We start from the raw sequence: 26,590 nt of genomic DNA, 5'->3' as shown, positions 1-26,590 counted from the left end.
CAAGACAGCAGAGCTCTCCTAATATACGAGGCAGCCAAATACTTTGAATGTGGTGCTCATATAATACTAGGATTATTGCTTCTTGAAAACAACAGAGAATGTTCTGAGCAGAAAGATTCAAGGAAGTATCTCTCAGTAACTTACTTTTGATAACAAGGTATCAATTTTTATTCTTTACACTTTATGAAATTCTTCCTAATGGTAGTTAGCTCACTTATTTACATGTGATAAACTCATTGTCTAAATTTTTTTCTCCAAACAAAAACATGTACTTATAAAACTAATCTTCAAGTGTCTTCATTCTTGCAATCCTACTATGCTTCTGGGCGGGGCTCTGCATCAAAACAGCGATACCACAGATGTCTTTGTAGCACAACTAGAAGTAAATGCCAACATTGGGGGAAGATAAAACTTCTTTTTTCCTGATATGACTAAAATCCTCAAAACAGTGATGAGATGTGGCAAGTGTTAATTAAATTCTTTTAGAAGAATATTAGGTCTTTCAATTCACTGGGATCAGTAACGTGATAAGTGTCCTTTTGAATATAAAGTTGCAGCATATGGGGGAAACGACATATTAACTCCAAGACTGTTTTGCCAATGTGGTTGAGTTTAATACCTACTGTTGAAGTGACTTGAACTTTTCAATTTCACGTTGTATCTGTGTAGATATGTTATTTTAATAAAAGAAAAGGAGTAGAAAAAACTTGAACTGGAAGGATGCCTTTGAGTCTCTCTAATTCAGTTTTCAGGGGGTTTTTTTTATTCTAATAGTTTAAGAATGGAAATAAGCACGTCATTTTTATTTTCCACTTTTACAAAATTTGAATTTGAAAAGGAAATTTAGGGAGTAAATTATCTAGTTTCATTTTCTGGGAAAACCTTTCTAGGCAACAACTCCCAGACTCTATTTTGGCATTTCTCATGAACTTCAAGTTGCCTATAACTAAGACAGAAGACACCAAAAAAGTAAAAAGCAGTTTGTTAATAAAGACAGCCTTTCCATAAGAATCAGTGCATCTCTTAAAGGGTCTAAAATAAGCTCAAATTTACAGGGATAAAATTCACTGATTTGTAGGTTTCAGGCTGACTCTGAGGAAGATATATGGCAAATAGCACTCCAAAGAAATAGAGCTTTACTTGCAACAAATATGGCAAGGATTAATTTCCTTTCCTACTATGAATCAATCAATAATAAAATCATTAAGACTAAAATAGAAATGCATAGACAAGGAACATCACTATCAACTAAAACACTGACAATAACATTAAGAATGGTTATTATGGGATAGTAAGGTACTCAGTTCATATATTTTCTGTCTTCTGCATTTTCTATGATGAACATTAGTATTCTTTTAATCAAGAAGGATGCTTAATACCTTATCAGAAAGATAGAGCAAGATAATTTTACTTTTTTTTTTCTTTAAATAAACTGCACCCAACGTGAAGCTTGAACTCATGACCTTGAGATTCAGTGTCCCATGCTCATTGGACTGAGGCCACCAAGTGCCCAAACCATGAAAATTTTAAAACAAAACAGTGACTTCATTCTAGAGACAATTTGAAGATTTCTATTACCCAGGTGTTCTTTCACTCTAGACACATCAGTTTTCACAGTCAGTCCATCAAGAAGATTCTGCATGACTTTCTCAGGAAAGAGTAGTTCATGAGTACCCAGGAATGGTTCAAGGTGAGTTGTTAAATTATTGAGGACACTAATCAAAACAATTTCATCCTGGAAGCTAGTCCACAGGTTGGAAAGTGCGATGAAGATGGGCTGCAGAAGAGAAAGCAATGTTCAAAATGTAATTGTCTCATAAAATTGTAAATCACTGTACTCATAACAAATTTGTGTTTATAAAGAAATAATTCTTCCTGAAGACAAGTCAAAGTCTCCTGAGGTTAAACAATAAAATCTACATAGCAACTGGACTCCTAAATTATGAGAGAAAAAAATCTTGTATTTTATTTCAAAGCATTTTATCTTGGAGTGTTCATCATAAAGTTAATTTACCAAAAAAAAGCCAAATATTTATGGATGCTTGACCTCAAAGAGTCAAGGGGAAATAGCTTCTTTAAAAAAAAAAAAAAAGGCTAAATATGACTCATTACTCTTAGATTTCTCTGGCTCAATCATGATTCAAAAGAACCTGGAAAATCTAGAGATACATCTTAGGGCATATCTTGTGAGCTGCAAGTCAAAGATTTTAGGTCGGTGAGATAAAGATTTCATTCATATTAAAGGTCACTGACTTACAGAACAAACATAAGGAAATTAATCAGGCCCTACTAGTAAGTGAAAAACTTAGCCTTTGTTTCTTGGTTTTTAAAACCTAATTATTAGAACTGGCTACAGAAAATTATCAGAGCCTCAAAATGCTCTATAAAATACTGCATCTCTATAAAATACTGTATTTTACACCTCCTTCGGGCTACCGGATTTGCCCATAAGATGGTACAGATAATCAGAAAGTCAGTATACGTATAGGCCTGGTAAACACAGTGATTATCCTCTGTCTCTTCATAAAGGTCACAAGTTACACCACCTCTTTGCTGAAGGCAATTTTTTTTTTTAAAGATTTTATTTATTTACTTGACAGAGATCACAAATAGGCAGAGAGGCAGGCAGAGAGGGGGAAGCAGGCTCCCTGCTGAGCAGAGAGCCCTACTCGGGGCTCGACTCCAGGACCCTGGAAACATGACCTGAGCCGAAGGCAGAGGTTTTAACCCACTGAGCCACCCAGGTGCCCCTGAAGGCAATTTGTAACCAGCCACTGTGAACATGTTTTCAACACTGCATTACGGATCCATTCTGTTACCACAGCCTTTACTGATACTATAGCTACTTTAATACATATCTGCATCTCTTTTAGTAGCAATTGCCTGCAAGGGGGATTCTCTCATCTGACTTACACTACTACTACAAAATAACCATAAAGAATGGGGTCAACATGTATAAAACAAATATTCTATTTTTAGTAATTAAATCTAATTATAATTACCTCTGATTCACTTGTATAGGATTCAAAGGTATACTCACCCTTAAGCAAGGTCAAAGTTGATGGCAAATACTTACAAAGACTTGTGATGTTGGGACAGCTGTCTTTGATTTTACAATCATTTTTAATTGTTCCAGCTGGGCTCCTAACTGCTTTATCATCAGTTCTACTTCTTGAGCACAGGTAATTATATCTGACTGCAAAGACAACATAATTTACATTAATGTTTTTATAATTTCACTATAAAAATCATGTGTTTTAAGCCCTACATGTCCTGAAGGTAAGCACAATGAGAGCAGAAATTCTCTTCTCCCTCGTATCCTGAAAGCAAGAACAGTAGGTGCATATGGATGGTGCTCCAGAAACATCTGTTGTATGGATGAATCTTTTGAAATACAACGGCTACAATTCTTCAAAAGGAATCCTTTTGCTCCTCGTATTCTCTGATACGCAGTATAATTGCATTCCTGAGAAGCAGATCCTCTGACCCAGCTTTTGCTCAGCTGTTATTTTCCCATTCCTCAATAACAAAATGAATAAAGTGTTCCTCTGAAAACTATTTTGATACTAGGATTTTTAAAAATTACATCTATGAGTGCAGAAAATCTTAAAAATCACATCACTGAAAGAAAAATAATGTATTTCTGATGTGACAATAGTAATCTGAAATTAAGGCATTAAAAGCTGACTCTGAAATAATTAGTAACATGAATTCTTACTGTGTGCTAAGCATCATATTGAATACTTATAAGTATAAAAAAAGGGTGAGTATAAATAGAAAAACCAAGATACTGAAGGGTGAATAAATTGCCCAAGGACACAGTTGAATAAGGGGTGGAATCATGGTTCTGTCCCAGACCGTCGGAAGCCAGAGGCCAGCTCTTACCCCTTATTTTGTACTGCCTAAGACATGACCAGAAATGGCAGTAGTATGGGCTTATCAGTACAGTGCAAAAGAGTGACAATTACTCGAAGAGAAAAAAATGCATTTGAGTCTTCAGACACTTGTAGTCAAACCACAGGGTTTACTAGACTATTTTTAAGCAACAAGTAATTACTTCATAAAAATATCAAATATTATTGTATTTCAACTAACAAAATTTTTTATTCACCAATGTAACATGCATCCTGTTTTAATTTTACCCATACTATTCTTTAAGCCTCTCCCTTCCCCTTGCTTCAGGCTCCATGTAATTCTGTCTATTCCATCTAATAAGTTTTTCATCTACCCCATTGAGTTTTTCCCCTTCTTTGTTAGTTATGTTTTAGAAATCAAATATGAAAATGGCGCCCTTAAAGTCTCTTTAGATTTGTGCAACAGCAACAAGAAACAGAAATAAATCTGCATAAGCTCTTCAAAGTAAAATTACATTCAACACATAACTTCTTTAAGCCTATAACTAAAGGTACTTCCTCCCTGGAGCTATGTTTTCTTTCTTTCTTTCTTTTTTTAAATATTTTATTTATTTATTTGACATACAGAGATCACGAGTAGGCAGAGAGGCAGGCAGAGAAAGAGGGGGAATCATGCTCCCTGCTGAGCAGAGAGCCCAAGGCAGGGCCCAATCCCAGGACCCTGAGACCATGACCTGAGCCAAAGGCAGAAGCTAAAACCCACTGAGCCACCCAGGAGTCCCTGGAGCTAGTTTTCAGGTATTCAGAGAGGAGGCACAAGGAAGTTTTTTTGTTTTTGTTTTTGTTTTTTTACTTTTCCTGATAATGACCTAAAACAATCATTCTGTTTACATTTATCAAGAACTCATTCACTGGGCGAAGATATTTGCAAACAACATATCAGATAAAGGGTTAGTATCCAAAATCTATAAAGAACTTATCAAACTCAACACCCAAAGAGCAAATAATACAATCAAGAAATGGGCAGAGGACATGAACAGACATTTCTGCAAAGAAGACATCCAAATGGCCAACAGACACATGAAAAAGGGCTCCATATCACTCGGCATCAGGGAAATACAAATCAAAACCACAATGAGATATCACCTCACACCAGTCAGAATGGCTAAAATTAACAAGTCAGGGAATGACAGATGCTGGCAAGGATGCGGAGAAAGGGGAACACTCCTACACTGTTGGTGGGAATGCAAGCTGGTGCAACCATTCTGGAAAATAGCATGGAGGTTCCTCAAAAAGTTGAAAATAGAGCTACCCTACGACCCAGCAATCACACTACTGGATATTTACCCCAAAGATACAAATGAAGTGATCCAAAGGGACACCTGTACTCCAGTATTTATAGCAGCAATATATACAATGGAAATACTATGCAGTTATCAAAAGAAATGAAATCTTGGCATTTGTGGCGTGGATGGAACTAGAGGGTATTATGCTGAGTGAAATAAGTCAATTGGAGAAAGACAATTATCATATGTATTCCCTGATATAAGGAAGTTGAGAGGCAACATAGGGGGCTTGGTGGGTAGGAAAGGAATAAATGAAACAAGATGGGATCAGGAGGAGACAAACCATAAGAGACTCTTTAATCTCACAAAACAAACTGAGGGTTGCTGGGGGAGGTGGGTAGGGAGAGGGTGGTTGGGTTATGGACATTGGGGAAGGTATGTGCTATGGTGAGTTTTTTGTTGTGAAGTGTGTAAACCTGGTGATTCACAACCTGTACCCCTGGGGCTAATAATACATTATATGTTAATAAAAATTTTAAAAATTAAAAAAAGAACTCATTCACAACTAGGTGTTGAAATATGTGTGTGTGTGTGTGTGTGTGTATGAAATACACACATATAATGGAATGTTATTCAGCCATAAGAAAGAAGGAAACACTGCCACTTGTGACAACATGGATAGACCTTGAGGGTATTATGCTAAGTGAAATAGGTCAGAGAAAGATAAATATTGAATGATCTTTCTTATATGTGGGATCTAAAAAACTAAAAATAAGAAAAAAATCCAATCTCATAAATACAGAAAACAGACTGGTAGTTGCCACAGGCATGAGGTGGGGGTGGGTGAAATGGGTGAGAGGGGTGAAAAGGTACAAACTTCCAGTTATAAGATAAATAGGTCCTGGGGATATAACTAACAGGATGGTGACTACAGTTAATAATTCTGCATTGTATATTTGAAAATTGCTAAAAGAGTAAATCTTAAGTGTTCTTATCACACACAAAAAATTTTGTAACTGTGTGGTGAAGAATGTTTTTGCAATATATGCATATACTGAATCAGTACATTGTACAACTGAAACCAATATGTTATGTGTCAATAATATCTCAATAAAAAAGCCAGTTTCACTTAAGAATATCTTTGATGATGCAGTAAAAGTATTAATTTTATTAAATCTTGATCCTAAGTGCAAGCTTTGTAATAATCAGTGCGATGAGATGAAAGTACATATAAAACACTTCTGCTGCATATTAAAATGCATAGTTCTCTTGAGGGACTGAATTTTGAGCCAAAACAGCATTTTTCCCCCAGCAGAACATCAATTTTACTTCAAAGAGCAAATGACCAACAAACTCTGACTTTTGACCCTTAGAAATTTGGCAGATATTTTCTTGAAAGAAAATGAAATGAGTCTGTCACTTCAGGGAAACAACGGCTTTTATTGCCAAAGATAAAATTTGTATTTTGAAAAACTTATATCTGCCACCTTGAAATTGACAACATCCTAACACATATTGCTAATGAGATCATTTGTAAAAAATAATAATAACAATAATAAGATTGAAATTAGTCCTCTAGGAATGCTATCACTTTTTTTAAAAAACTTTTTCATAAAAAAATTTTTTTTCATAATGTGGTAAAAAAAAAATGCTTGAGGAAAAAAAGCATGTGATGCCACCATGGTCCTTCCCCATTCCCTTTTAATTGATAAATTTCTGATACTTTGTTCCATGGACATTTCAACAAGTCTAAAACAAGTACCAATTCCACCTGATTTTTTTTTTACTTGCATTATCAGAAAAAAAACAAGAAAGTCCAGGGTTGTCTATTCTGTGAATAGGCCCTGCAGACAAAGCTTAGGGAGAAGTCTACAAAAGTCTTGACTTAGAGGTTTTAAGAAATGTTATGTGGCAAATACAGCATTTACTTGCACCATCACAATAAGCAGCTTTTCCTGTCTTTGGTGACTGCCTTGCACTTTAAAAGCCCACAGAGGATGGAATTCTGTTCTCTCAGCTAAGTCAACAAGACTGATCCCCCATCCCTCTTCTCTTTCACAATATCTGAATTTGTTTACTGCAGCAAGGTCCTAATTGAAAGAAAATAAAATAACTAACTACCCTACACAGGCCATAATTAAATTTTTAAAAAATGTTTACATAAGCTGCATGTAGTATTGGCAAAAGAAAATTTTTAAATCAAAGTCAACCCTTCAAAAAGCTATATTAATATATTTGTTCAAATGATGTGACTTAAAAAAAAAAGAATATTCACAGACACGAAAAATTCTCAGTGCAACATAAACGGACATATTTTATAACCTAGAGATAATACTGATTAAACCAACATCCATCCTGTAACTGTAACCTTAACTGTAACTAAGGTGGATTGATGGGAGAAGATTGAATACTTAAAAAAAAAAACACAGAAGAAACACTGATTAAGCCAAAAAGAGTCAGATGATGAAGAGAACTCATTCTGACCCTGAAAGATGTTAGCAAGAAATAGTCATGAAGAGCGGAGAGATCAGAAACAACTTTCTCAACAGTATAAGCAGCAAAGGGCTTAGAAATGAGACACTGTCTAGAAAAAATAAGAGCTCTCCAGTTCGTACTCCTACAGAGATAAAATCAGAGCTGCTCTGCTAAAGCCCTCACAATGATGCTGGTGGCATTAATAACCATTATCAGCATCAACATGATCAATAATTTATTGGGCCCTTAACTACGTGCCAGAAACTGGTTTACCTTACTTAGATAGTGTGAACTATAAATAACCCCATTTTACAGATGTGGAAACCAAGACACAGAGAAGTTACGCGATTTCATCAAGGACACAGATTTAGTAAGCAGCAAAGTCAGGATGAGGACCCATGCATTCTGGTTGCAGAGCCCACACTTGTCACTTATACCCTATACTCACTGTCCCTCTAGCTGAGAATGAGAACTCCAATGAGACTTTCAGACTGGAAGTTAGCTGAATATGCCCCATGATTGAAAGCTCTGAGACAATATGATTTAACATCCTTATGTTATGAGTGACGGTCTCCAAAGGTTCCTTTTTCTGATATCCCTTCCCAACACAGATTGTAAAATCCTTGGGCACCTGGGTGGCTCAGTTGGTTAAGCATCTACCCTCAGCTTAGGTACTGATCCCAGCAGGGTCCTGAGATTGAGCCCCGCATCAGGCTGCCCAGTCAGCAGGGAGCCTACATCCCTGCTTGTTCTCTCTCACTATCTCTGTCACTATCTGTCTCTTTCTCTCTCTCAAAAAAATGAATAAGATCTTTTAAATAAAACTGACTGGAAAATCCTCTTAGTGTCTGACTAGTTATACAAGGCTGATGGCCACAACTCAGTGGTAGAGGCACACTTTCCCAAAAGAATGATTTGGTTTAGAACAGCTGATCTAGGGCCCTCATTTTTGAAGGCAACTGGATAGTGGGACAGCTGTGAGGACCACCTCCTAGTTTGTTGCAATGAAGTCATGTCACCCAGATTTTTATCTTTCTATCCTTTACAGGGGAGGGAAGGAGGCAGATCAAGTGCATCTAGAAGCAGTAACAAGTCACAAAGATACAAGTTAAAAACACATCCTGCTCTATCCTTCAAGACATTAGTATTCACTCATATAAAGTCAGTCCACTGACCCTGAGTCTCACAGTTACTGGAAGGTAGAGGTTGTGTAAAGGTAAACAGTGACCCGTGGGATGACTGTGTTAATTAACTTGATGGGAGAAATTGCTTTCACAAGGTAGACATACATCAAATCATCACATTGTACACTTTGAATATCTTACAGTGTGCCAATTACACTTCAATAAACTAGAAACAAACAAACAAACAAAACACCAAAGAACAAAAACGTTGACTGATAGGAACAGAGCTTGCTGCCAAGAGGTAGTAACAGACCGTGTCCCCTAGAACCCTAGGGTGGAATGGGGTTGTTCCTTGATGAAAAGGTCCCTCAATCCTTTCATCTAGATACCTGTTTTGTATTTTTGGGATTCTGTGCAAGTTTCCATCTGAAAGAAAGTGTTCTGCCACTTTTTTAAAAAGTTTAAAAATCATCACTTTACCAAATTCTCTAACTATTTGGGGATACTGTTTGGCTTGCTCCTTAGATCTAAAAATATCAGCAATAAAAATCTTTTCAACCAACTTTTACAACAAATAATTACATAAAATTTATTTGGGTGCCAACTATCAGCCCCAAAATACATTAGACACTTGCTCTGTGTGAAAGCGATGCAGTATTACTTAGACACATACACACAACTGCTTAACCCCAGCATGCGAGCAGTCATTCCACTGGGCACTGAAGAAAATCAACAACTAGAAATCAATTCCTACCAGCATTTTCCATTAAAATAAAAATCCAACTTCCCCATTTCTAATTCTGTTCCTGGCCCTACAGATGCATTATAAACTGAGCAGTTATGGAGGTTACATCCTTTAGCAATGACCTGATTCTGCCTTTCGTGTAGGTCCATAACCTATAAAATGGTTGCCATGTATGGAAAAGGCCAAATCCTGACACTCACTCACCAGAATGATCTGCAGGAAGATCTCATACTGCCGCACATTGTACAGCGCTTCTTTTAACATGGACGGCTGAAGCTCCATGCTCAGGAGTGGGTTGCTGGCCGCCTTCTCGAGGATGGCCGTGTAGCGGTATGCCTGGTCCTGGGCAGTCTGAAGTTGGCAGTCGATGTGCTGCGTGGTGGCTGGGATTGCTTCCCGCAGAATGGCCGGCACTGGTTTTAAAAGGAAAACAAGAGATGTGAAAGAATCTATAAAAAGAAGCCTAGAAAGTGATCATAACTTGAGCATTACATTGAGTTCGTTTTTTTTCTTTTTCCCCCTCAACGAAATGAATAATAATAAGACATGTATTTCATGTGTTTCTTCCCACACCATGAAGGAAAAAGGGGGAGGGGGGGACACCTGTCTGAACAAAAGCTATTGTCAGAACGATAACCAAAAGTTAGCAGGATCAGCTTTTGCCACTAAAATACAGAAGAATGTAAAGAACAGATAGGCTTGGGTCTGTAGAAAAGATGTATTTTGTGATCAGGATACTGAAAAATAACAGAATAGTCTAGCAACATAGGGAACTTTATAAAGAATGGGAACTTGACTTTCTAGAACTGTTTTAAAAATAGAAAAACTGACCCTATTATACTAGACAAGTGATCTAGTAACAGACGTTAACACCTTATCAGTGGGTCTATGTAAGGAAGTCCCTTCTCCTGAGCCCCTGATCAAATACTTCATGAGTGCTTTCAAACTCATAGATGATGAATGCATTAAGTATAGAAGAGCACAGTAAATGCTCCTGCATTCGCAGATTTGCAAATATCTCCTCTTGAACCTTTCCATTCCATTAGCTGCATCAACCACTCTTCTCTTCTCAGGGTGATTTTTATTTTTAAAGATTTTATTTATTTATTTGATCACAAGTAGGCAGAGAGGCAGGCAGAGAGAGAGGAGGAAGCAGGCTCCCGGCTGAGCAGAGAGCCTGATGCGGGACTCGCTCTCAGTACCCTGAAATCATGATCTGAGCCGAAGGCAGAGGCTTTAACCCACTGAGCCAGCCAGGCGCCCCTGATTTTTATTTTTAGATCACTGAGTTTTACTCCCTTTTGGTTATTTGACTTCGAATAAAGAACACAGAGCCCAGCGAACTGGAGGGGCTGGCCTTCAGGCAGGTCCCTCATTCCTTCCACTGATTCACTCTCCCACACTACCTTCCTGGTGTTATAATTCTGCAAGCCTTGCCTCACAGAATTAAAAATTACTATCCATTATGAACAGTAACTGTACCTAAGGTAGAGTCAAAACTGCATACCTGAGAGGCACCTGGGCCACTCAGTCGGTTAAGCATCCAACCCTTGACCTCAGCTCAGGTCATGATCTCAGGGTCATGAGGTTGAATCCCTCGTTGGGCTCTGTGCTGAGTGTGGAGCCTGCTTAGGATTCGCTCCCTCTCCCTCTCCCTCTGCCCCTCCCCCTGCTCAAATGCACTCTCTCTCCCTCTCTAAAAAAAAAAAAAAAAAAAAAATTTGTTATAATTTAATTTAGAGACCCTGAATACCTTAAATCTAAGAATGCCAGTGAAATACTGTGCATTATTTTCCTCACTGTGCAAGTTAGATTTTAAACCTACATAAACTGCAGACTTAACCTAATGATATACCTACAGTCATCAATGCCTTCTCCTCCCTTTCCACAGTCTCGGTTAAATAAGCGAATCCCTGTAACAATCATGGTGAATTCTTTCAGCTGGCGTTCTTTGTCCTTCTTAGAAAGTGTTAGAAATGTCCCAAGCTCAGCCTGAGGAAAAATGCTCTGGAGGGCAGCTGAAACAAACCACAAAAAGCACAAACTGGTAGAATAAAGATACCAGAACTTAAATCACAGGTTGCTTTCAGCAGAAAGTTTAGAGGGGTGTCTTTATAGAGCTGCTTACCTGAATCTTTAAATTGTTGATACCTCGTTACAGAATACATAGCAAAATTTATCACATATCAAAGCTGGGCTACGGAAAATAATGCCACTGCCTTGGGTCTCTTTTCAATAATTAAGCACCCATCAGTAATGTTTTGACGATGGGCATTAAAACAAGTTTTCTAATTAGGATTCTGAGGAGAAAAATCACTGTTTTAAAATAATTGTGGAGGAAAGCCATTAAAAGGCTAGAAATCTTGCCTATTCCTTACCTTAAATTAATAAAGTGGGCAAATACTTCCTAAGAATGCAACGGTGTCTCTTTCCATCATCTGTTTTAGGTGACAGATGCGACTCCTTTCATCAATACGAAATCTCCCTTTCCAGGGGTCCCCATTCCCCAGCCAGCCTGTTACTCTTAAAGATATTTATTTATTTGTTTGTTTGTTTATTTATTTATCTGACAGAGAGAATGAGATATCACAAGTAGGCAGACAGGCAGGCAGGGGCGGGGGGCTGGGCGGGGGGACAGACTCCCTGCTGAGCAGAGAGCCAGACCTGGGGCTTGATCCCTGGACCCTGAGATCATGAGATCATGAGATCATGACCTGAGCTGAAGGCAGAGGTTTAACCCACTGAGCCACCCAGGCGCCCCTGGCCTGGTATTCTTAACTGCATTGTCAGTGTTTCTCTCATAAGGAGTGATGGGTCCCTGGATATGTGCAGCTCTAAGAAAACTAACAACACACATCTTCCAGAGCTGCTGCTTGGGTTTTAGAGCTAATACATGGTGGAAAAGGAGTCTAAGTTCTAACCTCTTACTTGTGCTGATTTTTTTTTCCAGATAAAAAGGGAAACTCGGTCTTCAATACTTTGAATTTAACATCTTTTATAAGACACAATGTTCACACCTTTTTAATATGTGGAATGGAAATTATCTAGGTTTTTTACCTGTTGCCTCTCTGACAATCTTGATATCGGTCGGAGATCCCAGCCCGGAGCGCAGTAACACATAGCTGACAATCTTTCGGTAGAGGCTTTCCAGTTCTTCTCTGGCACATGCTCTGTTATCTGTAATTTCTCTCATGACGGAGCCTAACCTAGACTCCAAGACTCGGTGGTGTTCTTCAAGAAATTCCTCTAAATTTGGCAAAAGACAATGTTCCATATATTTGATTTACAAATCTCACGTAAGAAAGTAGGACCAGAGAAGAAAATGTCTTGGGTATGGCAATTCTATGACACAAAGACAAGTATTTTCTTAAGGTGTACTAATCAAAATAAAAAACACACAGTGGCCAGCAAGGAACTTCAAGGCAACAATCTAGTAGGAAAGATTGACTACGGCCCTTTAAATGGCATACTTTGTCAAAGTACCTAAGGCTTTCAACATATGAACAAAACAGTTATATCTAAAAAGGCTGAAACCTCCTAATGAAGCAGAAACTATAGAGAGCAATTTATAATATATGTATTATAAACACATATGTAAAAATATACGTAGTATACAGATATTTACACATAACGTTCCAAGCACAAGTGGTATGCTATATGCAAGCACATACAGTAGAAATGCACATGTATGTAGTGTAAATTTTCCTGTTCAATTATGGGTATTTTTATTTTAGTTCTAGGTAAATTTCCTTTGAATAGCATTATTGGTGATACGACGTGGCATCAAGAACTGTTTCCCTCTCCCCTCTGCATGATATGAAAGGTCTGGCTGTAGGTGTGGCAGGAGCCACAATCTACCAGCAGTACAATTCTTGCAGCTAATTCAGTAAGACACCCCATTTTACTATTTCAAGGGCAATAATTCACATATCAACCATGCACCATTCACACCTATACTCTTACAACAAAAGCAGCTGAGAACTTTATGCAGAGTTTAAAAATCTAAACTACAATTTCATCAATTCCATGATTACTTACCACTTTAACATCTCATTAGTATTAAGGAAAAAAGCAAGACATGGAATGTATGTAAGGAGCATAACTGGAAGTTCAGTACATGGAGGGAAAAAAGGACAACAAAAATCACCAAACGGTTAGTAATGATTGCATTACAGTGGGGCCAAGGCTGTCTAGGCCATAGAGGAATTTATTTTCCTTTTCCTCTTGTTGCCAGTGTGTCTTTGATATATGTATTAAACTATTTACCTAAGGAAATATGTTCTAATCTGAAATTTTCCATCATTCTTTTCATTTTGGTATAGTTTTCTAATTTAAGTAAACATTATAAAATAATAATATAAACCAAAACCAAAAGATACCAACAAGTTAGAAACTTTTTACTTCAATCGGCTGGTTGTTTTAATTTCTAATTATTGTGTATTATTAATGATATAACATTTAAAATATAATAGACTTGGAAACATAACTATCATAGGCATAGTAATTAGAATTTACTTTGAACACTCACAAAAAACATTGGTGTTTTCTCATTTAGCATTTCCACCTTCACTGTATTCTTCAAAGTTGGAAAAAAATTTCAAAAGATAGATTAAAAAATTAAATTGTTCATTCTTAAAAAAGTAAAGCTTTTATTCCCTGAAATACAATAGGACTCTTTCAAAAAGGGTATCAAAATGGGTAGATATATGTTACCTCGACTTGTATAATTCATATCAAAGTAGACTTGCATCTTAATGGTGTCCAGGGATGGATTTTTACTATCCAACAGCCGAGACACACAAAGCTAGAAGAGAATACCCATGAATGTTTCTAGTCCTATTTTCTGAAAATAAGTATTTTTTAAAGTTATTTTTCAAAAAAAAAATTAAGAGAAACATCAAAGCAATGGTTTCTGTTATTTATCCACCAATAATCCCTTTTATTATTATTTTCTCTTTGAGGACTTCATGCTTCATAGTTTACCCAACAGACAACATTTATTGAGTAATAAGTTATTTCCCTGAGATCAGTAAGATCACCAGAGGCAGGTGGCTAACAGCCTAGCAAAAGGCAGGAAACTGGACATCTTGGTTAGTCTAGGCCACCTGAATGTGGGTAAGTGCTCCACGAAGCTTACGCTCCTGTCTAGAGCTTACCGAGAGCTCCTCACTATGATTTGAGCCTTGAACAACACTTCTTTGCTGATTCGGAGGGTTACTTGCATTTTATGAAAAGCTGTTCTACTCACAAAATTTCTCTAGCTTTGCCTTCTATTTCAAACAGTTGTCCTCTGGTCTTGTTTTCTCCCACTTTTCCTCCCACATAGCAGGCTCATTCCACTTCTCCGCTGTGTCCCTTCAGATTAGACGAACAACCTGATTTTTTTTCTTTCCTCTCCTCCCCTCCCTTTCCCGTCTCACCCCTTAGGCTTTGTATCTACAGCAGGCAGGCACATCAGCACCCACACCCTCAATGCACCTCCCTGAGCACCAACCCAGCGTTTCCTGGAGGGGGGGATGTAACGCAAGAGTGAGGCCTGGACACTGCGCCTTTATGGAGCCCGTCCGTGCACAAGGACTGTTCTAAACACAGACTTCACAAATAAAAAATTAGTTCGTCCACATGATTTTTTTTTTTTTAAGATTTTATTTATTTATTTGAGGGGGAGAGATTGAGTGACAGAGCAAGAGCAGGGTGGAGGGGCGAGGGAGAAGCTGTCTCCCCGTTAAGCCTCTGACTTCCAGCTCAGGTCATGATCTCAGGGTCCTGGAATCAAGTCCTGTGTTGGGCACTAGTCCCTCTGCTCTTCTCCCTGCTCATGCTTTCTCTCAAATAAATGAATGAAATCTTCGGGGGAAAAAAATAGTGAAATAACTAATGTCGTCTAAAATTCCTGCCTTTTTTGGGTCTTAAAATTGGTTTTCAGACACAAATCCTTGACTTCTTACTGAATTATTGGCTGTGGCTTCAGTGTTTCCTTTAGAATTGAAAAACACAAATGACATTGAATCAGTAATTATGTGAATCTTAGTGTAGTGCTATGTAATTTTATAGCATACGACGAGTCAGTTAATGTTCTCAATGTAACATTAGATTAATAAAAAGATGTCTTGAAACTACAGGGGCAGACACTGCTCCCTGCCAGTATCCATACCCATCCTTCCTTAAGAACAGCCCCAATTTGGACTGGGGTAAAGATTTATTCAGCTGAAAAAAGAAAAGGAAAATCAACGTCCCAGGCCTGCTTGCAATATCATTCTGATCCAGAAACGTAAGGAGATGAGAAAACTTCTGAGAAAGCTATTACTTTCTGAATAGAAAGTGACAGACCCAACTGGCACACACATTTTGCCCTATGTTCTTTCCCCTCATACCTATGGAGAGGTGGAGTAGCTATCTTCTAACCATGAGAGGAGAGCCTTATGCACAAAAGTGACCCAGGAAGCCAAGAAAAACCACTTATGCATCTCTAGGCTTTATGAGAAACAAATCTCACATTCGCCTGCACCACTGGTTCGTAGGGTTTTCTATCATGAGGCTGAAGGCAATAATGGCTCATACAAATATTGTATTCAGAATTGCAAATAAATAATTTAAAATTTGAGAATTGTTGTATAATCACCTTAACAAGTTTCTGTACATCACTTTTCACGAGGGGTCTATCCATGTTAAAGCCATTACTTGGGTCTAAGACAACAGCTTTCACCTAAGAATAGGAAAGAACCTATTAAATAATTTTATTTCACATAATTATGAAACTAGTTTGTTTCCATTTTTTAAACTGTCTCCTGATTACTCAGGGTTCGACTATTCAGCTGATTTTCTTATTATCCAATTCATCAGCACCTTCATTAGAGGTTGAAGGAAGCAATAACCATCAAATTTGATTATGGTGTTCAAAAAATTATATGGAGAAATAAATTGAAAGCAGTGAATAGATTTTAAATTGGGAAACTATTTGAATATTTTATCATATTTTTATTATGCACTGTTAAACCAAAAGCAAGAATAGAGAGACCAAGGCAGTGAGTAATTTTTACAACAGTGAACAAAAATTCATGTTACAACAATATTATCGATACTTCTAAAACAAATCAAGATCTTCTAAATGAATCTCTATAAATCTAGAATGATATGCTTCATGAAAAATTATTTTTCACTAATTTGTCCAACCGTCTCAATATGTTTTCAACTGAATAACATTTAGGAAAGCTTAAAAAAATTTTAAGAGGGAAATGGGCACCACTTAAACCTATTTTTTAATAAAGCAGTAGTTCAAAAAAATATTCATTCTTACCACAAAAGCAGCCAGAGTTTCAGAAACAATCTCTCCATGGCCTGCACATTCTTGTCCTATTTCTCGAATGATATTCTTTATAACACTTTCTGCCTGAGTGGGAGGCATCCTGGCTAAATAAAACAATGATTTTTTTTTTAAATTATATTTATATGTGATTTTTTCCTTGTTAGATTTCTCATTATATTTGTAAAGAGTCATACTATATGAACTAATTAGTATTTATTAGCATTTAGAAAAATTAAAAAATTGTTCTATATTTATTAAAATGAAGGAGTTTGTTGATGACAGAAAGAGCAACCAGGACTTCACATCGGGACTGAAATATTTCCTATTTTGTGAAAATGACCTAAGTAGAGCCATTTTTAAAACAGAGCTGGGCATTGTCCTCTTTTCTAAATCTTTGAACTAACCTAAACTGCCAACATTCCAAGAAGTCAGCAAGAGCAAGATAATCCTGGTTGAAAAGCATGATAAATTGGAACTTTTTGACTTGCGACTACTTTACCTGACCAATAACTGAAATGCAAATCTAGCCCTGCTTGTCAGCATCAATGAGCTCTTCTTAAAAACAACTTACTTAAACTTTTTTCTTCCATAAAACCCCTGAGTCCACCTCCTTGAATTGGCACATTATCTGGGTTTCTACTTAAATCTGCACATTCCCAACTGCAGTTCTTTTATGGCAAATAACCACTTTGCCTCTTGAAGTGGTTTCTGGTTTTTAGGTTGACGTTTTAAATGATAGTGGTCACCAAAAGCATATTTATATCGTGAATTTTTTTTTTAATGTAATGACTAAACCGTATTGGGGAGGTAGATTTAATGGGACTCTTGGAATATGGGAACTCTTGGAAAAGAATTCTTGCTGAGATCATCTAAATTCTCATTCCTGCACAACCAAGTTGCAGTCTGGATTTCTAACTAAAAACATAAAATAAAAATATAATAATAATAAAGCATATTATGTGAAATATGAAAATTCCGAAAGATGAACTCGTAGTTATTAAATCCATCTACTACAAATCAGTAAAGGGTGGTACGTCTTAAGGACAGAGTTTCCTGATCTTTCTAAGCATCAGTAACCGAGCACAGGAAGTCCCTGCATGTAGAGAATAACAAAGGCAATCCGGGTAGGTAGAGCGAACTCTCAGCATTATTAGCGTCCAGATAAGGTAGCCCCTGGCATTTTGTCCAGTAGAACCAGACTGCCTGGGATTCGTGGTGACCTGATCATTTTCTAGCTGAGACCTTGGGTATTTTGTTTCCCTCTCTGTGAGCCGGTTTCCTCTGAAAAATTGAATAGGACTACTTCGCTCTCCCCAGAGTTGTCCCAAGACCTAAGTGAGTTCTACATACCTAGTGGTTAAAATAGTGCGTGGGAAAAGCGCTTAAAACGGCAGCTTGCACCAAGTACTCAGTGTTAGCCGCGCTGGTGCGCGTCCGTGTGTGCGCGTTCGCGAGGGCGGCCGGGCACTGCGCAGGGGGTCGCTACTGACTCCCCTGGGAACCCTTCCCCACCCCACTTCTGCCCGTCTCCGGATTTCTGGCCTTTGTGGTGCGAGAGGCGCCCAGCAGCGAGTTGGAGGTCCGATCTGCGGCCCTGGGCGCCCCTGGGCGGAAACAACCTCTGTTTCCGCCCAGTGTGGGCGCCGAGAGAGGAATTCTGACCGACAGTTAAGTCTCAACCGAGGCTGCACGGGGTCTCCAGCCACGGGAGCTCTGCCTTCTCCCCACGCTCCCTCCTCTCGCGGTACACCTCGGGCGGAAGGGCGCAGAGCCCCGAGTGGGATCACCTTGGCTTGGAGAGCTAGAGCCCAGTCTATCCGATTCTTTTCCTCTGCCCGGCTTTGCGCTGCCTTGGGGCAGGCGGCCTTTTCTCCGTGTGGGCCCAGTAACCATGGAGATAGGACGCTGGGGACAGAATGGGTGGGGCCGGCATGGGCGGGGCCAACATGGGTAGGCGTGGCTGGGCCCAAACTCCAGAGGATGAGCAAGAATTTTTTAAAAAACAGAAACAAACAAAAAAAAATGGAAGGTCCCAAACCCCAGGTAGAGAAAGACAGGCTCACTACCGGTTAGTGGTTAAGGGTGTGAAACACAAGATTTCTTAATGATATTTACTTGTGAGAAAATTAATAAAGAGGAGCCTCACTAAAAGCAGACTTGGGAGGCTGGAAGGGGAGCCTGGAAGGCGGAGCCCTTACCACTCCACATTAAATTATAGGAAGAATTGTCAATTACACACCCCAACAAAAGAATCCTCAAAAGGAAAGAATCATCAATTACAGGCCTGAACAGGGAAATACATATATAGTAGCCTTTAAGAAATTGACTACCCCTGCAACTCCGCCAATGAGAAACCTTCATCCCCCTGAACTCTTCCTTTTCTCCAATGGACTTTTATTGAAAACAACCCCTTCCAACTTTCTCTTTCTTCTCAACAAAGTACCGTTCCTTTCCTTTGTTGGATTTGCCTATGGTTTTGTGTAACTCTCTTGTTCCAAATTGCAGTTGTCTGTTATTCCTAAAAAAATTTTTTTTTGCTAGTAAACCAACTGGCAGCTTTATTTTTAAGGTTAACATTTGCTAGTGTGGGAACCTATATAGTCTTTAAAAGGGAGCCAGGGGAGGCACGAGCCAGTTTGGAGAGGATGGGAAAATCGAGAGGTTGTATTGTAGAATGGAGTTTATATAAAAGTATCTTGTTTTAAAAAACAAAAGCAAGGGGCATCTGGGTGACTCAGTCAGCTAAGTGTCTGCCTTCAGCTGCCGTCCTGGGACGGATATATATTGGACTCCCTGCCCCTCCCCCACGCTTCTCCCCCTTCCTGTGCCTGCTGCTCAATATGCCTGTGCTCTCCAGAGGGCGGCTCTCTCTCAAGTAAATAAATAAAATCTTTAAAAAAGTAAGCTGTATTTAAAAAAAAAAAGCAAAAAAGATCACTATTTAATTTCATCTCCCGTTCCAAGAAATCTGTAACAAGATGGTGTAAGATTCTGGAAGAGAAAACCGCACATTCAGGAAGTACACGATAAGGACCACACCCTGACTGGAGTTGAGATAATGAGGTTTTATTCCTTAACAGTAAGGTTTATTAGGTCCACCTACTGACCCGAAGTAACAGGGGATTAAATCTGCACCAGAAACCAGTATCAACAAAGTTCTATTTTTAAACCAGCTATTGCCAGTAAATTTTCTCAAACAGCAGAGGAATACAGTTGACCTTTGAACATCCTGGGGGTTAGATGCCCTGACACCTGCCTGCCTGTCCCTCCCCCAACCTCCTACCCCCGCATGGAAAAATGGTATATAACTTTGACTCCCCCAAAATTTAATTACTAATAGCCTACTATTAACCAGAAGCTTACTGATAGCATAAACAATCAATTAACACATCTTACATGTTGTATATATTATATACTACATTCTTAAAGTAAGCTAGAGCAAAAAATATTAAGAAAATCATAAGGAAAATACCTTTACAGAGCTGTAGCATATTTATCAAAAGAATCCGAATATAAGTGGACCTGCACAGTTCAAACCCATGGTGTTCAAGCGTGAACTGTATAGAATATACCTTGCTTAAGGACATCCTCAGGTTACTAGGAAATGAATAAACACAAAAATGCACAAGTCATAGTATAAAAGGATCTTAAGTTATTTTTCCCCTTGTAGAAAATTTTCCTACAAGGTAGATGAAGCTTGTGCAAAAACAGATGTGTGGAGTAGCAAGATGCTTAATAGCAAAACATTAGAAATCTAAACACCTGATATTTAAGGAATGTTGATAAAGGGAAATATTAGGCAGATATTAAAAATAATGTGAACAAAAACCTTAAGAGTTTGTCTTATGATTTTAAGAGCCAAACGCAAAATGTATATCCAGTATGACCTCAATTATATTCCAATATATGCATATGTAATCTACATATATATAAACTGTATTAATCATTTACTAGTATAATTAACAGTATTTGGATCTGAGTAAGGGTAAGTTATTATTCATTTGATTTTATTTACTATTTGAGGATGGCTAAGTTATTATTTTTTATGTCTTTATACCTTTCTAGTATTTCTAGATTTTCTATAATGAGTATATATTATCTATAAAACAAAATGAAGAAAAAAATAATGGGGGGGAGGGGCTAGCTATTTGTAGAGACTGCGTCCAATCTGGAAATTCTGAATACACAAGGTAAAACAACCAAAAAGAAAGTGAAACAGCAAAATTTTAAGTGGTGATATCTAGGCAATGAGATCATGGCTGTTATCTTCTTTATAGTTTAAGATATCTGCCAAAATGTCTTTCATGAGCATATATTACTTATAAATTAGAATATTAAATATTTTTAAGATGTTAAGAATAATAACATCATATTAAGTATAATTTTAGATGAATAGGCAAATCCTGGCACAAATATTTCCTGAATGTGTCTGATGCTGCTAACTGCCCAATTAATATCAATTTTCTTTTCTTTCTTACTAAACTTGCTTGTGCGATTGCATTGTGAATGACAGTGTTCTGTGCTGAAAAGAAAAGAACAAGGTATCTCATCCCCCTTTCAGCTAGGGGTGGTGGCATGTGATAGGATACTGACCAGTGAAATAAAAGTGAGTCACGGGATAGGGTGTCAGAGAAAGCCCCATTCATTTTCTGTCTGTCTCCTTCCCTTTTCTTCGTGCTTGAAATGAGAATGTAGTGGCTAAAATTCCAGCCTTATGGTGAACAAGAAGATGAGGACCACACCTTAAGGAGGGTGGAACAAAAACCACAAAGGAGCCTGGGTCTCTTCCCATATTATAGAGCATCCGTATCAGTCTTCTTGACTAACTACCTCTGGATTTCCCATTATATCAGAGAAAATAAACCTCTACTTCATTAAGCCATTGTTATTTAGGTTTTCTGCTACATTCAGCCAAATTCAAACCCTAACTGCTACCTACAACAGATATGCCTTTAGAAATATTATTTAGCCTTTTGTGCTACACTGAATCAGTGATTCTAATTCCTCACGCCCCCTCGCATGCACATCCTTACTATGGACTTGTATTCTTCCTCCCCCTTTGACTTTGAGCTTAGCTATAGGACTTGCTTTGCCCCATGAGATATGTGGAAGTGACAACTGTGCCAAGTTCAAAGCCAAGGCCTTTAGAGAACCCACATTTCTTCTTTCCTTCTTGAACCTGTGTCACTGCCGCGAGAAGAACACAACTTGACTAACTCTTCCATCCGAGGAGAATAATGAAAGAATAATGGAGCTAAATTACCTGAACCAGTCTTTCAGTGGGATATCCAGCTATCCATTTGGTATTGACCTAGATCAGCCCAAGTCCAGACAACCTGTAGATGTGTGATAATAAATTAACATTGTCTTCAACCACCAAGATTTTTGGTAGTTTATTATACATTATTATAGTGATCGCAGTTCATCTGTAAACATCTCAACAGTCCAAATTTCTCATTTATAAAATATAGATAGTAATAGCATCTACCTCACAGAATTAAGCATAAAATGAGGTAATACTTATAAAACATTTAGCATATGTCTGATATAAATAAAAGGATCATTAAATTTTTGATATTATTATTATCACTTTTATCACTGTTATTATTGAAAAAATCAAGTGTGAAAATATATTTTGTATTCCCATGACTCACTGGACTTCTAGTCCTTATAGAACTCATTTTTCCTAGTTTTAACATAGCAGCAACTTAGAAAGAAACATGCAAGACCTAGAGTGCTTCCAGAGAATCTTGTTAGAAAAAAAAAAGGTAGGAATTGGATATATTTACCTTGAGAAAATGATAGCATGAGAACTGTTATCAGATTTGTTTAGAAACAAAGGACTTTAAGTTTTAGAACACCAGAGCATAAACGTACATTCTGGAGTGGATTTAACTTAACATAAATAAATAGAGCTGTCCAATTGTGATGGAAGTCATACTAGATGAAGTAAGCTCCATTTTCTGAAATGTTTTTATCTCAAAATTAAAGGATTACCTTCAAGAATGTTGTAGACTTAAAAATCCACACCTAACCTCATACTCAAAGGGGAAAAAAATGAGAGTTTTCCCCTAAGATCAGGAACAAGACAAGTATGTCCACTCTAATCACTTTTGTTCAAAATGGTTTGTTTATTTATTTATGTTAAGTTAAATCTACTACTGAATGTAGATCAACGGATAGATCATTCATAAAGAAAACCAGTAAGGAAAGAGTGGCTTTGGGCACCTGGGTGGCTCAGTTAGTTAAGTGTCTGCCTTCAGCTCAGGTCATGATCTCAGGGTCCTGGAATTGAGTCTCAAATTGGGCTTCTTCCTTTGCCCCTCCCCCTGCTCATGCTTGCTCTTTCTCTCTCAAATAAATAAAATCTTAAGTAAATAAAAAAATAAGAAACAGTGGCTTCGAATGACACATTAGACCAGGTGGACTTAACAAATACACAGAGCATTTCATCCCAAAACAGAAGAATATATGTTCTTTCCAAGTGTACATAGAGCATTCTCCAGAATATATCACATGTTAAAATACAAAGCAAGTTTCAATAAATTTAAGACCGTAATCCTATCATGCATCTTTTCCAACAACAATGGTATAAAACTAGAAATCAATTACAAGGGAAAAAACTAAAGAAACCACACACACACAGAAGCTAAATGACATGCTACTAAACAACTGATGGGTCAACAAAGAAATCAAAGAGGAAACTAAAAAATACCTCAAGACAACTGAAGATGTTTAAAAGCTCTGAGACGGGCACCTGGGTGGCTCAGTGGGTTGAGCCTCTGCCTTCGCCTCTGGCCATGATCTTGGGGTCCTGGGATTGAGGCCTGCATCGGGCTCTCTGCATGGCACTGAGCCTGCTTCTCCCTCTCTCTCTGCCTGCCTCTCTGCCTACTTGTGACCTCTGTCTCTCTGTCAAATAAATGAATAAAATCTTAAAAAAAAAAAAAAGCTTTGAGACACAGTAAATATATCAAAGAGTAAAGTTTATAGTTATATAGGCTTTATGTCAAGAAACAAGAGAAAATCTCAATCTAACCTTACAATTAAAGAAACTAGAAAAAGAAGAACAAAGCTCCAAATTTGTAGAAGAAAAGAAATAATAAGGATCAGAGTGGAAATAAATTAAATAGAGACTGAAAAAAAAAAAAGAAAAGATCAATGAAACCTAGAGTTGTTTCCTTGGAAAGATAAACAATATCAATAACTCTTTAGCCACACTCAACAAGAAAAAAAAAGGGGAATTCAAATAAATAAAATTGGAAATGAAAGAGAAATCACAACCAACACCACAGAAATAAAAAAGATTATAAGAAACTACTATGAAAAATTATATACCAACAAAGAGGACCACCCAGGAAAAAAATGGATAAATTATTTTTTCTTAAGATTTTATTTATTTATTTATTTATTATATATTTCTTAATTTACCTATGAGATAGAGAATGAGTGAGATGGAGAGGGACAGAGAATCTGAGGCAGACTCCATGCTGAGGAAGAGCCAACATGGGGCTTGATCCCATGAATGCAAGATCATGACCTGAGCTGGAATCAAGAGTTGGACACTTAACTGACTAAACCACCCAGGCGCCATGCCCCAAAATGATAAGTTCTTATAAATACCTAATCTTTTAAGATTGAGTTAGGAAGAAATAAAAACTTTGAACAAACCAATTGCTAGTAATGAAATTGAACCAGTAATCAAGAAACACACAAAGGTTCAGGACCAGATAGTTTCATAAGTGAATTCAATCAAACATTTAAAGAAGAGTTAATACCTATCCTTCCCAAACTATTCCAAAAAATTGAAGAGGAAGGAAAAGTTCCAAATTTATGCTACAAGGCTAGCATTACCCAGATACCAAAGCCAGATAAAGACACTACCAAAAAAAGAAGAAGAAGAAGAAGAAGAAGAAGAAGAAGAAGAAGAAGGAGAAAAAGAAAGAAAGAAAGAAAGAAAGAAAGAAAGAAAGAGAAGGAAAGAAGAAAGAAAATTACAGGCTAGTATCTCTGATAAACATAGATGCAAAAGATCTCAAGAAAATATTAGCATATCAAATCCAGCCATACATTAAAAGGATGATTCGCCATGATCAAGTGAAATTTATTCCAGAGATGCAAGGATGGTTTAACATCTGCAAATCAGCCAACTTGATACATTACATCATCAAAATAAAGGGTAAAAATCATATGATCGGGGGTTGGGTCCCAGCAGAGATATTGGTAGCTGCAGCAAGTCAAGGGATCCGGGCCAAGCTGGGCCTGCAAGAGATTGGTATCCACTTCGCCAGTGCTTTCTTGGCAGTCAGGGTGTCAGGGAGTTTACCGAGAAACATAATATGGAGCTGAAGAAGGCAAACCCAGACCTGCCCATCCTAATACGCAAGGTGCAGCACAGTTCTGGAGCCACAATGCATGTGGCCAAGAGAAGAATGTCTCTCTGAACAACTTCAGTGCTGCTCAGGTAATCAGAGCCCTGGAGAATGTGCTAAGTTGCAAAGCCTGAGGCCTCCACTGAGGATTAAGTACAATGGCATTACAGCCTGGGCTTTGCTGTGCTGAGTACAATGTAGGAAAATATGTTCTTTTTTTTTTCCCTTATAAAACTTGTGCTGAAAAATGTGATCCCAGGATATTCTTTTCCTCATTCTACCCTCTGCCCCTTATTGTACAACCACTGAAGCAGAAATAAAGTTTTATTTTGTTCATCCAAAAGAAATCATATGATCATCTCAATAGATACAGAAAAAACATTTGACAAAATTCAGCATCCATTCATGATAAAACTCTCAGTGAAGTGGGTATTGAGGGAACATAATTCAACACAATAAAAGCCATATATGACAAACCCACAGCTAATGTCATTCTCTTTGGTGAAAAGCTGAAAGCTTTTTCTCTAACATTAGAAACAAGACAAGGACGCCCACTCTCACCACTAGCCATAGCAATCAGACAAGAATAAAATGCTTTCAAATTGGTAAAAAAGAAGTAAAACTGTCACTTTTTGCAGATAACATGATACTTATACAGAAAACCCTAAAGACTCTACCTAAAAACTATTTGAATTAATAATCACATTTAGTAAATTTGCAATATACAAAATTAATATTCAGAAATATGTTACATTTCTATACACTAATAACAGACTAGCAGAAAGACAAATTAAGAAAACAATTCCATTTACAATTGTATCGAAAAAAATAAAATACCTAGAAATAAATTTAACCTAGTAGGTGAAATACCTGTACTCTGAAAACCATAGGACATTGATGCAAGAAACCAGAGACAACACTAATAAATGGGAATATACATCATGCTTATGGACTGAAAGAATTGGTGTGATCTGTACCACCCAAAGCAATCTACAGAGTCAATGTAATCCCTATCAAAATACCAATATTATTTTTCAAGAACAAGAACAGAAAATCCTAAAATTTGGGTAGAACTACTAAAGATTCCAAAAAGCCAAAGCAGTCTTGAGAAAGAAGAACAAAACTGGAGGCATCACACTCCCAGACTTCAAATTAACAATGGGACTACAAATGGGACTACATAAAACTAGAAAGCTTTTGCACAGTGAAGGAAACTACCAATAAAACAAAAAGAGAAACTATTGAATGGGAGAAGATATTTGCAAATGATATGTTTGAGAAAGGATTAATATCCAAAATATACAACAGAACGCCAAAAAGACAAACAATCTGATTAAGAAATGGACAGAGAACCTGAACAGTTTTCCAAAGAAGACGTAAAGATGGCCAACAGACACATGAAAAGATGTCATCAGGGGAAGGCAAATA

General features: G+C 37.5%; 1 protein-coding gene and 1 pseudogene across 4 annotated transcripts in view; one reads left to right on the top strand and one right to left on the bottom strand.

Annotated features, from left to right (window-relative positions):
* CFAP206 (cilia and flagella associated protein 206) overlaps nucleotides 1-18,638 on the bottom strand; it is a 32,849-nt gene extending 14,211 nt beyond the window's left edge. The window contains exons 1-9 of one of the 4 annotated variants that reach the window (XM_032858079.1): nucleotides 18,578-18,638; nucleotides 16,782-16,894; nucleotides 16,107-16,190; nucleotides 14,198-14,288; nucleotides 12,542-12,730; nucleotides 11,344-11,502; nucleotides 9,689-9,897; nucleotides 3,077-3,196; nucleotides 1,579-1,777 (exon numbers count right to left, since the gene is read on the bottom strand). In XM_032858079.1, coding sequence (XP_032713970.1) covers nucleotides 1,579-1,777; nucleotides 3,077-3,196; nucleotides 9,689-9,897; nucleotides 11,344-11,502; nucleotides 12,542-12,730; nucleotides 14,198-14,288; nucleotides 16,107-16,190; nucleotides 16,782-16,889 — 1,159 coding nt within the window. In that variant the 5' untranslated portion in view covers nucleotides 16,890-16,894; nucleotides 18,578-18,638. Of the gene's footprint in view, nucleotides 1-1,578; nucleotides 1,778-3,076; nucleotides 3,197-9,688; nucleotides 9,898-11,343; nucleotides 11,503-12,541; nucleotides 12,731-14,197; nucleotides 14,289-16,106; nucleotides 16,191-16,781; nucleotides 16,895-18,140; nucleotides 18,169-18,577 lie in introns of those variants that run through there. The other 3 variants (XM_032858081.1, XM_032858080.1, XM_032858082.1) reach the window with 3 other exon arrangements.
* Nucleotides 18,639-24,980: 6,342 nt separating this feature from the next.
* On the top strand, nucleotides 24,981-25,296 carry LOC116868025 (annotated as a pseudogene).
* The last annotated feature ends 1,294 nt before the right edge of the window (nucleotides 25,297-26,590 follow it).

Source organism: Lontra canadensis, unplaced genomic scaffold (assembly GCF_010015895.1).
Source record: "Lontra canadensis isolate GAN:19392208 unplaced genomic scaffold, GSC_riverotter_1.0 scaffold14, whole genome shotgun sequence".
NCBI classification, from domain to species: Eukaryota; Metazoa; Chordata; class Mammalia; order Carnivora; family Mustelidae; genus Lontra; species Lontra canadensis.
The sequence above is the reverse complement of the archived record's forward strand: the minus strand, read 5'-3'. Positions and strand labels throughout refer to the sequence as shown.